We start from the raw sequence: 13627 nt of genomic DNA on the forward strand, positions 1-13627 counted from the left end.
GAGCACTCCTTACTGCTTTCCTTATTTAAGATTTTAAAGACAGTAAGGTCTTTAAAATCTTAAATGAGGAAAGGAAAGCAGTTTTAAGTAGAGGCGATCCAATAAAATGCTTCCTTTGAAGGTACACACGTGCAATTTAAACTTGTTTAAAAGTTGCGTTTTCTTCCTGAATAAAAGGATCCAGCATTATATTGTGAACAGATGAAGAAAGATGAAAATGTGATTGCAGCCTACAACTGGGCAGGACATCTTTGCTAAAGAATAAAAGATGTTTTAATATGCTGCAGTACATGTCAAAGCTCAGCATTATCAGATGCCATGTTAAAGTACTTGCTGTTGTCTTGTAAAAATCTCTCCCAGAAACACAAGAGATGGGCAGGGCTAAAATAATTAGCAAGATATTACCTTCTACTTCATTCATTAGCCTAATAAAAGCATCAGACCTAACGCTAGATTTAGTTAGGATAATTTTTTGACTAAGGCATAGTAAGCAGCTAATGCATGAATTAGTGCACAATAATTCACATACAAACTGCATAGCGTGGAAAGAGGAGGGATGTGAGCAGAGACTTTGGCTTGCAGTTAGCATGCAGAAACTTAATATGTGCTCTCAATGCACTTAAACCCTTTACTGTGTGTTTTCTTTGCAGTAATTGGAAGGAGGGTGCTGGGACCACCACCAAATAGTTATAAGAGGCTTTACAGTTACTGTGTGTTAATCTAGGAACTGTAGTAACTGCAAAACTTCACCATCAGTAGCGTACCCAGACCTCAATTTGTAGGTGGGCATGGCCCACACATTTCCTCTCCACCTGATATCCCCCCCCCCCCCCCCCACATACACACACACACACACATACACACACCTCTTTACTCCTCTCCCTTTGACTGGCATGAATCCCCCATCTGCTGGAGTCCTCTCTGGAGTCCCCTGATCTCTCACAACCCCGTGCATTTCCAGTCACCAATGCTGGCACCCCCTATGCATGCTCATTTCAGCTGCCCCCCCCCCCCCAAGTGTAAAAGGGCCACTGAAAGTTGCTACTGCATTACTGCGTACTAACACACCTTAATGTGCATATATCTTTGCTGCAGGTCCCATTTTATGGACTAAAACCAATTTACCAATAATGTGCATTACTTCCATCCACACAAATGTCATCTACAGACCTCTAGCTCAAAACAGAAATTGAACAAAGATTTGGTGATAGATATCCAAAAATTAGGAGGTGCAGTTACTGGGGATTTCAATCTGCCATATGTGAATTGGAATGCCCCATCTGCACAATTAGTATGTAGAGTGATCATGTATGCCTTTCAATGTACTCTAAAATGGTGATAAAATTCACGAGGGAATGGGGGAGGCTAGATCTAGTACTCACAAATGGCTAAAGTATGCCTAGTGATCACATGGGGGAGACTCTATATACGGAACCTAAAAAAAATCAGCATGGAAATCAGTGCTAAGTGTATTCTACAAGCGGCACTTAGATCTAGGCGTGGTATATAGAATACACTTAGTTAATATCCCAGTGCCTAAAACTATGCACATCCATTTACAGCAACAAAAACATGGCATAAATCCCGGCATGTAGATTTAGGCACACTGGGCCATATTCTATAACTATGAGCATAAATTTTGGAACTTCCATGAAACGCCCATTTCCCCGCCCATAACCACACCCCCTTTTGCCTGAGCACATTAGAAGTTAGGCGCACTGCATTACAGAATGCACTTAGCGAGTTGTGCACGTACATTCTAATTATTGCCAATTAGTGCTGTTATCAACGTGATTGACTTGTTAAGCCAAGTTAAGCGCATTATTACAGAATATGCTTGGATTTCGTCACAGATCTCTAAGCGCACTATATGGAATCCAAGGGTTAGTGTGGTTGTATTTAAGGAGAAGACTTGATTTTGAATCATGGGGCAGAAATCACTCCCCTTTCACAAGCAAAGGAAGTATAAGAAGGCCTGAAACCAGAGTACATGTTTTCCATTACAGCAAGGAGTCCAGGGAGCAGGATACTATATGGCCAGGTGGCTACACTAGCTTTAATCTCCTCTCTTCCTCATCACCACCAAGGCACAAAAGTGTGTATAGCTGAACAGAAACTGAACCTTTACAGTTGAAGGCAATTAACAAGACAAGAGGAGTTTAAATAATTTAAAAGATATAGGTGCTCATTTTCAAAGCACAGACTTACAAAGTTACATGGTAACCTATGGAAATGCTTTGAAAATTAGCCTCAATGTGTTCTTTGGACATCTATTTATTGTCAAGAGGAACCCAAATGCAACAGAATCAACTTTTAACAGTAAATGCAAAGTGATCTGGTAAGATGTCAAAAAATGTGTCAGAGGCATTGGCCAGTAATTCAGAGCTTGCAAAATAAAAAGATTACTTTTGTCAGCCTTTTAGGCTCATTTTCAAAGCACTTAGAGGCTCATTTTCAAAGCACTTAGCCTCCCAAAGTTCCATAGAAACCTATGGAACTTAGCCTCCCAAAGTGCTTTGAAAATATGCCTCTTTGTCAAAAGAACTGTCACATTTGAACTGTATACTGTGAAAAAAAAAATCACTTTGCTAGAAAAAATAAAAATCTATTCCTAAAGAAATCTATATGTGAAATTTGCATGGACTTTTGTTAAATACCAATACTGAAACAATTTTTTCTAAAATCCATTATTATATTTTCCTAAGGATTACTGACTGTTCCCTGCTTTGAATAGACCATTTCATTCATAAAAATAGCCTTGCTTTATATGGTCCACTAGATACATTCATTTTAGACCTCTCCACGTTAGCTATGTTAGATCACAGTACAGTAACTGTGGGTTTGTGACCTGATTATGAGCCACAGAGACGTATATTCCCACAATTTAAATTAAACTAAAACAAGTCATTGGTGTAAAGAAGAGATCCATAACATAGTAAGTACTTCTTTTATGAAGCAATACTGCCGATTAGCAGGCATTGATTGCAAAGAAGCCCATTCAATTCCCATGGGCCTCTTTGCATTCAGCGCATACTAATCAGTAGTGCCGTTTTATAAAAGAAGCTCTAACTCTGATATGTTTCTTCAGAAGGCTCTCTACTGTGATTTTAGTAGTTATTTTCTGCATTAAACAAGAATTTTAAATTATTTACTTCAATTAAGGAGAATAGGGCTCTTAAGAAAAAAAAAAAATCTCCATACTAAAATTAGCATTCACGCTTCTCAGGAGAATTTGATGAATGCTCATATAAGACATGAGAGAAAAAAGCGAGAGTTCACCAATTATTGCTTTTAAAATGTTCGTACAATTATTAATTGTTATCAAATATTATAGATGCTTAATCTCTAAGCATTTATCAGAGGCCCACCTTTTTTATATATATAATTTTATTTTTTAAGTAGCCAAATTTGGTTAAAGAAGGAACATTTGCATCCATTAATCAGGCCTTATCCAAGAATAGGTCAGTTCTAAAAATGGACTACACATTGATAAAGCACATCTTGTGCTTGCATTTCTTCAAAATGTTATATTTAGCATTTTAAGTTAGCTACTATAAGAAAGAAGATTTTTTTTTGCATGAAATATTACACAATGATAAATATAGAGAATCATTTAAAATATATACTAAAGCCATTAATGGGGCTTATTTACCAAAGGACTCAAGAAGTCTTATTTCGGAAGGTCCATTTTATGCTATAATGGTATTAGTGCACTGTCAGTAAATGACCCCTATAATATATTGTCTGAGACACACTAACACACATTAATCATTGGTTATATACCAATTCAAAGTCCTTTTGGACATATAGGGGATTATTTTTACAAAGTCTAAATGCTTTGAAAATATGGCTCCAAGTAACTTTGCAAGCCTAAGGGGCCCTTTTACTAAAGCGTAGTAGGCCTTCCACAGTTAAAGGGCAGTACTGCGGGACGCACTGAAGGGCCCCTTGGTAGTTTGGTAACCAGCACATGCTACTCCCACGGTAAAAAAATTGATATTTTGCTGTGGGTGGTGTGTCTGGGGGTGGAGAGTGGGCATACCTGTATTAATTGGATAACATGGGCACATTACCACATGCTACCTGATTACCACAGATGTAGCACAGGAGCCCTTACCGCCTCCTAAATAGGCAGCAGTAAGGTCACCCGGTGGTAACAGCCAAGCACTAATGGGGAAATTAGTATATAAAGAGGCATATTTTACAAGCACTTCGCCTTCCAAAGTTCCATAGAAACCTATGGAACTTTGGAAGGCTAAGTGCTTGAAAATATGCCTCAAAGACACCCAACTGCAGCCATTTTTCAGCCGTGCTAGAAAGTGACCGGAGCACAGAATCATGCCGCCAGCCATTTTCTAGCGCGGCTTAGTAAAAGGACCCCTAAGTGTTTTGAAAAATACACCTCATAACCTGAAATTAGGACATGTACTATGTTATGAAGCTATTATTAGCTGTCTAACTGGTTTTGTAACATCCAGAATTCATCAAGTTTCCCCACTGCTAATTTGCTAGCAAAGTCATCTTCAGATGCTCCAAAGACAGTTCTAAGTTCAAACATGAGCTGTGAAAGCCAAACATACAAGATTTTTTAAATACACACCTTAGCCATGTCTTGGGGCCTGATTTACTAAGCTTTTGACCACAGACACCAAATAGGAAAGGCCCTTAGGAGGCAATTGTATAAATGGATACCTCCTTTTTGACACCTTGATGCTGTATGGCGAGAGCCTTATATTTTGTTTAACTGTACAAAGAACTTGCCTTTAGATTAGCCACCCATTTATTTACCCCAACTGACTCTTTACCACACATCTTGCCCCCATCTATATATCTGCACTTGGCCCCTCAGCTATATGATAAGCTGTATTGTAGAAAAGAATTATCATAGCAATGTTATTTGAATGTTCTAATTATGTGCTTATTAGATATTCCATCACCATTATGCTTACATTGTATTATATCTCTGTCATTTGAATTTTGGTACTGATAAATGAGTATATTTTTGATCCTGTTTCATAGTAGTCTTATTAGGTTTCAATTTGCTGTTTTCAAGTTTTCCTCTTTCATTGTATTTATGTTTATACTTGTGCATTTTACTATTGTCATGCTGTCAACAATGTTTTAAACTGTACCTAATATACACCGCCTTGGGAGAATAAAGGCGGTTAATAAAGCCCAATAAATAAATAAAATATTCTGAAATGGCATCTGGGCACCCAAATTCTGTTATAGAATAGTACTGTAATCCTGCATTATCACGCCTTACATTTACATCAGCCATAGACCTGACGTAACTTGCAGTATTTTGTAAGTTATGCATATAAGTGGCAGCACCACCCCCATGTGAACACCCCCTTGCATTTACACACTATCCCCTGGATTATATATAGCATGACTTAAATTGCGCATGCAAATCCAGACATATTCTGGATTTGCACATGCAACTTAGTTAACAAGCCAATCAGTGCTGATAGTTACCACTTAACAAGCAACTGACACTAACCGGCAAAAGAACTTACACGCACATGATGCACGTAAATTCTAAGCCGCATAGTTGAAAAGGGGACGTGGCTATGGGATTTTCTAAAGTCTATGCGCATTGTTATAGAATACACCCAGTCCTTGCATAATTTAGGCATCAGCATTTACACCGTTTTACTTGGTGTAGCTGCCTGTGACTAAATTTAGTCGTGCGGACGGGCGCTCGGCGTATTCTATTACAACAGATCTAGGCGTACTTTATAGAATACACCTAGGCATATTTCGTTTCAGCGCCAATTTTTTAGGCATGATATATAGAATCTAGTCCTATGCCACTCACACACGCCTTTACAGAACAGCAATTGCTGCCACATTACTCGTCATAAGTGTACAATTATATGCAAAAGTGCTAATCTCTAAATTTACTCGCGTACGTGTTGCACAGATGTGAGCAACCAGTTATAGAAGTACCCATTTATAGGGTCTTTTACTAAGGCACGCTCAAGTTTTTGGTGCGCGCTAAACGTTAGAGACACCAATGCATTCCTATGGGTGTCTCTAACGTTTAGAGCGCCCACAATTTTAGCGTGCTCTAAAAACGTGAGCACGCCTTAGTAAAAGACACCCTTAGTACATGATGAAAATCAATTTCTTTAAGACTAACTTTTGAGGTATCACAAAACAAATCCCTGATGCTTACAGGAGTATTTTTAGCTCTCTGCCAGCTTGCGTAATACATTTTTAATTGGGATATGTAATGGTTTGCAAGATAACACCAGATCAATTAATCATGAGTGCCTTCTCATGTCTGCTCTGAGGTTTCTAGTGCTGCATATTTCTTATGTGCTGTGAACGCTGCACTATTCCAGCAAACTCACTCTGAAACATACAGGTCACACATCGCTCCTCTGAGATTCCAGCAATTTTCAGCTTCACTAAGTGACAACCAAATACTGATGCATCAAGTTTCAGGGAAGGAACTTCAAGACCAAAAACATTAACACACACTTAAAAGGACAGAATCAAGGTTTTGTTTATTTAAATGTTCATATGTTACATCACTCTAAAATTTATAGCAGAATTATATAAAATAAATACTTATGCAAAGGGAAAAGAATAAGTAAGTGAAATTTCCTATGAAGAGGTAAGAAATTTAGGGCTTCCTCTCATTTGCCGCGATGGAATTGCTAGCGCATTTTAGTAAAACAGGCCCTTGAAGAAACACACTTTTCTTATAAAAACAATGGACAAAACATTTTATGAATATAACTGGGTTTAAAAAGTAATAACTGCAAAAATTAACTTCTCATGTCTTTAAGTTGATACAGCAGCAAACAAGTCTAAGCACTAAAATATAATTCAGTGTATAACCATGATAGCAAAGCTGTACTTAACCACACATCTTCACACTTAAGTTTACTGTTCTTATTAAAAAAAATTCTATAAAGCCTGCCTGCTATAAATGTTGACTAGACTTAGAAACCTGCAGCTATTAAAAGGTCTACTAATGCTACAGGTTGAACAATTAACATTAGAAAGCTAATCTCACCTTTTGAGCTGATTTGGAAGGACTCTTATTTTTGCTTCCTTTGGGTCTCCCTCTGGGTCTTTTAGGGGAAGGCTCTCCAGCTGGTTCCTACAGACAACAAAGTATGCTACTATGGAAATAGTGCTTGATACATGTTTTGTTTTTAACATGTAGCTCAAAATTATTGTATACTATTCTATACTCTACTGAATTAGACACTGAAAACTTTGGTGTGATTCAAATGAAAAGCTACTACTGTAAAGAACTGGGAACATATTTTCAAAGCACTTAAGACTTACAAAGTTCCATAGTAACCTATGAAACTTTGTAAGTTTAAGTGCTTTGAAAATGAGCCCCTAATTAGAAACTAGACTGCATTGCATTTATAACTAAAAATGTCTAAACTATTTGTTTTCTTGCTCCACAAACAGGATTTTACAGACATAACTTTCCTCCTACTCATAAAGGCAACATTTTAGTTCAATACAATATTTAAACCCACAATACCATAAGTAAACAGCAAGTCAAAATAAAATCCAAGACAGCTAGTCTGAATGGGGAAATAGATACTAAACATGTACTTATTGATCTACCATGTTTGTGTACATTTCAAAATAAAATTTAGTCCAAGTTGAAATGGCTGGCTCTTTGAAAAAGTGTATTTAAGCAGTGTAATTCACTAAATGTCTTAGTTTTCATTCAAATAAAATATGAAAAGAACCCTACATAATTAGTACTATAATGTTAAGCACACAGAAATATTATGACACATACTCTTAGCTAGTTTGTCTTTTGATAGTAAATGATTCAGTCTGTAGAAAGAAAAAAAAAAAAGGAAACGAGTGACTAAGCGTTCAGCTTCCAAATATTTATCCAGTGAATCACCAATACTAGAAAACACCCCTAGTTCTAAATATTGAACATTTCATTCAGATACAGGATGTGGTAGAGTTTGTTTTCAGTACAGTTTGTTAACCTTGAACTAGTTTAGCGATCTGGATCCTCTCAGTCTGTAAGCCTTTAAAATAAGTACAGAAACCTGGGGGAAAAGCTAGCTGGACAAACTACATTGATCACTTCGAAATCAGCACAGCTTTCGCACATCGAGAAAAAAATGCATATTTAAATGTAAACGTTTCGGTAGGATAAATCAAGTTAGAAGCCCCAAAACTTTATTCTACTGCAAGCAACAGGTCGTTGCAGAAGGAAGAAGCAAAGGCTTTAGAAGGTTTTGAAAGGATGCAGCATTCTAAAATCGCCTAGTATGATCCTGTGCCCGAGGTCAGAGCGGGAAACTGAACTTTCCCATCGTGGAAAGGCTTCCCACCCCACCCCACCCCCCCCCCCCCCCGGAGGGGGTTCTGTGGCATTTTCTGACAGACCATATGAATTATTTGTCAGCAACCGACTAATGTGTGGTTTAGATCAGCTTCCACATATTTAAATAATTTGAAATATTTATTTTGTTTGAGGATGCAATTGTAGGACCAAGAACCAAATTCTACTTTTATAAATCCCAACTAACTCAAGGTAAACGAGCTTAATGCATCTTCTGATTGTTAATTAATTTAACGGTACGGTGGGAGCACATTTTTAAATAAAATCTGGAGACCATGTTTTGCAGTTTTATGTTTCTAAACTGCATTTGTTATACTAAACAAACAAACAAAAAACGCATCAACATCTCTACCCAGAAATGAACTGTAAAAAAGGTTAGGATTCCTGGGATCTTTGCACAGTCCTACTCTAGGACAGCCATGTATACGTTTAGGTTTGTGCATTTGTGAGATGTGGAGTACTTTCAAAGCACTTTAGACTTACGAAGTTACATAGCAACCTATGGAACTTTGTAAGTGTTTTGAAAATGAGCCCCATAACCCACCCCACGCTTTAAGTCCAATAGGACAAAGAGCTGAAAAGCTTGTGCCTTTCAAAGCCCATAAAAGCGATGCGGTTCCAATATAGAAACTAGTACAAGATTATTAGATTGAATGAAAAAAAGGCCAGTTGAACCAGGCAGAATGTCATCTTTTATGATATATAAAAATATACTTGAAGCAAAAAGCCCCCTTCCCACACCACACACTATTTGGGTTTAAAAGTGCCGTTCAACTATGCCACAGGCTTCCCAGAATAAATCACTATCAGTTCCCACCGTCCCGTCCCGTCCCCTGCGAAGTTAAGCGCTAAACTGGAGCTCAAACCCCCCTCGACGAAGAGCTAGGCAGAAAAGAAGAGTCCGCTCTCATCATCATCTCCCTCACAACTTTAAACTCGACTCGGAATTCCCAAACGAGCGCTGGTTGGTGGAGAGTTGTTCGGTGCTGTGCTGTTCATTCGCAAACATCGAACCTGGTAGTTCTAGCACAATAATGAAAGCGCGTGACGCTCTGGACTTTTAACAAATAAATCTATCCCCTTTATTTAGAATCAGATTTTAGTCATTTTCTCATTCTAAGCCGTGGTATCAGCATATAATCAAAGGATGTGACGGGACGGCACAGCCATGTGCGTCTCTGTGGGAATGTATATGTATGTAGTGCTATGCTCTCTAGACCTGGCTCCGTCCCTCTAGCTAACCTTTCCGCCTGTCTGATATTTCAGTGGGTACTGACTTGTGGTTGCTTCCTGGGTCTGCCTCGTCCCCTCTTCTGAGGTTCTGTTGTTGCAGGTTGTTCCTGGGAAGAGGAAGGCTGGCCGGCTCCTTCACCTCGTGTACTCATCGTGGCTTCTACAACAATCTCCAGCACCTTTGACGGATTCAAAACGAGATCTGCCGCCACACCGGACGTCCTGGTGGTGCTAAGAAGGGGAGGAGAGGAAAAGAGAAGGAGGGGGAAATCTCCCTTCTTTCTGTGAATTAAGGTACTTTCAGACTGCCGCTTCGTAAGCGGTGAGCTCCTTTAAAGGCTGTTGCTGGGGGCTTTGTTTTGTGCGTGTTAACGGGGCCTTTCATATTGCCCTTTTAAGAACCATGCCCCTTTAAAACTTCCCTCCCCTCTCAGCCATGACCCCGTGCTGCTAGGCCGTTGTTATGACGACCGGCTGCCACGTGACCACTAGCCATTTTGTTTGGCTGTTGAACGTGCGCGATTTTATAACTTAAAAAAAATGTGAACGGTCTCAATGGGGCTCAGTTGCGTCAAAATTATAAACAATAAAACTGGGTTAAAAAAAACACTGAAAGACCTTTCAAATGATATATTGCTTGCACGATAAGTTTGCTCCCTCGACATTGGATGTCCCGATATGACCCTGTGTAAAGTTTAAAACAAGAGTGACACTCGTCGTAAAATCTCAGGAAATACTTTGCTCCAGACCTAAGCCATACCTTCCCGAGATACTCTGAACAAACTAGTGGTTTTTGCGTGAGAGGGAGGCGCTTCGTGTGTTTTAAAGTTTGCCCCGCTTGGCAGAACTATTATTTCTAGAGAAAAATTAGCGGTGGTTACTTATACTTACAAAACTAAAACTATATTCCAAACAGTATTTACTTTCTCAACGTTGATCCTGTTGTCATCATTTTTTACAGCTAGCACCAAAAAGATTTGTCTTTGATCATTGCAAATTATAAAATGATTGAGAGGACTAACTAAATTTAGCTTAAAAAAAAAAAAAAGCTTAGCACACATCTTCAAGCCGATAGGCTGTCACAAACTAATCGTAATTTTACACCTCTTGGTTGGTAAAAGCAGAGCAGGATTCAGGCATTTGCAAATAAGGCACATGCCTAGAACCCAAAGATTTTGAATCTGGCGGGGGTTGGGAAGGAATGCCTTTTGTGGGGAAATGGGTGATTTTAAATGTAACTTGCATCTGTTATAGGACAAGAGGTAAAATTATCAGTTTCTTGTGAGGTAAGATGCCACTATGCACTTGTCCTATCCCCAGATCCAAGAAGAGATGGTTTTTAACAGCTGCTGCATTATTAGTCGGGGGATGTATGTACAAGTCAGAATTGGAACGTTTAGCTCATACATTAAAAACAACAATTAAAAGTCCCGCTTAGAACCATTTTCAAACAAGAAAAACGTCTGGGTTTCCCTTTCAAAAATGGTTTAAGGATGGACGTTTTTGCACAGAAGATGTATATAAAAAAAAGCCATTTGCCAAACTGACACATTCAACTTATATATGCCAAAAAAACAGTCACAGGAATGTTTCTCTGGCATCATTTTTTTTTTTTTTTGAGAAATGGCCACACAGATGTCTCGGCAGATCGGAGTGGCAACCTAGTGGTCAGTGCAGTGAACTTTAAACAGTGGTACCTAGGTACAATTCCCATATTTTGTACAAGCAAAAATGCCCGTTTCAGAACAAATGAAACGGGCCCTAGGAAGACTATCATCTAAGCGTTTTCTCATCTCTCTCCCCTCCCCTCCATGTCCAGCAATTCTCCCCTCCCCTCCTCTGCCCTCCCATCCCATCTCATCCATGTCCAGCAATTCTCCCCTCCCATTCATACCTCAGGTCACAACAGCAGCAGGCTCGGCTCGCATAGCCTCCAGCCTTCCCTCTCAGTGTCCCATCCTCCTCTGATGTCATTTCGTCTTTCCGCGAGGGTGGGACACTTGGAGGGAAGTGAATGCTGGAGGCGAACTGACGTAAGCTCATTAGCATACGGTTATGAATCCAGCCATCCAGGGAGGCAGATAGACCAATTATTATATAGAGATTTGTGAGCCCTCCATGAACAGAATAAAACCTACTGTACCTAACTGTACACCATTACAATCACCTTCCATCCTGCAGACGTTTCCTATATTTAGGTACAGTAGGTAATTTGGTGACTTTGGAGGGCTCAGAATTTCCACCACAAATCTACTAGTTATGAGTGAGATTTGGACCTGGATCCCCTTGTTCACAGTCCACTGCATGGACCTGGGAGTTGCATTCTGTTCTGTTGGATATGCCCATAATACCTGATGCTATCATACAGCCTGGTATCCCCTTTCAGTTTCACTTCTTAAAAGGGTAGGAGGGGTCATGTCTTAATCCCTCTAGTGGTCAGCTGGTCGATCAGAGCATCTTTTTGTTACTTGGAGGTGATTGAAACAGGTCTAAATACAAATATCCTTCCTGTTTGACTTGGACTTGTCTTCCTCTTCCATTTTCGCTGAAACATGTCCTAATGTTGGGCTTGCCCTAGTCCCACACAAAACATACCCACAACACCCCCCCCCCCCCCCCCCCCCCGCTATTTGAATGAACTCAGTGGAAATGTCCAAATTCTGTCTTTTTGAAAATCGCAATTTAGACATTTTCAGCAGATGGATGTCTTTTTTGGCCATTTTGAGATGTCTGCCGCCAGCACTAGCCTCTTCATTCTACTGTGTCCCATCTCTGAGGAAACAGCAAGTGCATCAAGAGGTAGGCCACAGTAGGCTGAAGAGGCCGGTGCCAGCGGCAGGACAGCCTATGAGAATCGCTTTTGGAAAAGAAAAGAAGGTAAACGCAAGGAAAAGGATTGAAGAGGAGAGATGACACTCCATGGAGAGTGCCGCCTGAGGCCCCCGCCTCAGTTGGCCTAATGGTAGGGCCGCCACTGGTTAGAGGACTCCTGCTCAGCTTAGAGGGAACAGCACAGGAAATGCTCCTGCCTGGTTAAAAATCATGCTGACTGGCCCAGGAGTGGATATTCAACAATACTTAATTAGACAATGCCACAGAATAGTGATATCTGCTCTGACTGCCACAGCACTCTCCAGTTAGTTGCAGGGGCCATGGGCATAGTTTGGGGGGGCAAGGGGGAGCATTGCCCCCCCCCAATGGCTTTCATGGCGGCATCTCTCTCCTTCCAACTACTTCCTGAAGGCTCTGGTGTCACTCCTGTCCTCCTCTCCTCTCCGCTCTTCTCCCATTGCAGCCTTTCCATCTTCTGGGCTGTCGGCAGCGTTAGCAATGTAAGCATGCTGCCTTTGCATGGCCCAGAAGCCTTCTCTCTATTGCGACTTTCTGTTTTCTCATAGGCAGGTCACTCGCTCCAGAGAGAAGGCTTCCGGGCCAAGCAATGGCAGCGTCCTTACATTGCTAATGCTGTCGGTAGCCCAGAAGATGGAAAGGCTGCAGCGGGAGCAGAGCAGAGAGATGGAAGAGTAACACTGGAGCTTGCAGGGTGGAGGAAGAGTGCGTGACACAGAACCCAGTGGCGGCAGGGGGGAGGGAGAGCGAGTGACACCGGACGTAGGGAGGGAGGGAGGAAGGGCGGGTGACACCGGACCTTGTGGGAAAGGAGGGCGAGAGAATTACACTGGCCCTGTTGGGGGAGGGAGGAAGATTGGGAGAGCGACAACGAACTTGGGAGGGGGAGAGAGGGAAAGTGACACAGGACCTTGTGGGGAGGTGGAAGGGAGTGAAAGCGACATCGGACCTTGTGGGGAGGCGGGGGTAGGGAGGAGGAGGCCATACCTTGGATGGAGAGAGAGGTCATATCTTTGAGAGAGGGAGGGGGCATGACACTGGACCTTGCGGGGGGGAGAGGAAGGAAGGGCATAGAGTATAGGGTAAGAGATATAAGAATGGCCTTGGAAGCAAGGGAATGAAAGAGAGACAGGGATGGAGCTGGGGACTGATATGGTGATGAGAACCAATGGTGGGTAGATGAAGGCTAAGAAGATG

The 13627-nt window shown here is 40.8% G+C and overlaps 1 protein-coding gene across 2 annotated transcripts in view; it reads right to left on the bottom strand.

Moving 5' to 3' along the window:
- HMGA2 (high mobility group AT-hook 2) overlaps positions 1-9936 on the bottom strand; it is a 346168-nt gene extending 336232 nt beyond the window's left edge. For both annotated transcript variants that reach the window (XM_030216334.1, XM_030216333.1), the window contains exons 1-2: positions 9625-9936; positions 7031-7117 (exon numbers count right to left, since the gene is read on the bottom strand). In XM_030216334.1, the coding sequence (XP_030072194.1) occupies positions 7031-7117; positions 9625-9732 (195 nt within the window). In that variant the 5' untranslated portion in view covers positions 9733-9936. The remainder of the gene's footprint in view (positions 1-7030; positions 7118-9624) is intronic.
- Positions 9937-13627: the final 3691 nt, after the last annotated feature.

The sequence above is a fragment of the Microcaecilia unicolor genome, chromosome 10, assembly GCF_901765095.1.
Source record: "Microcaecilia unicolor chromosome 10, aMicUni1.1, whole genome shotgun sequence".
NCBI lineage: Eukaryota > Metazoa > Chordata > Amphibia > Gymnophiona > Siphonopidae > Microcaecilia > Microcaecilia unicolor.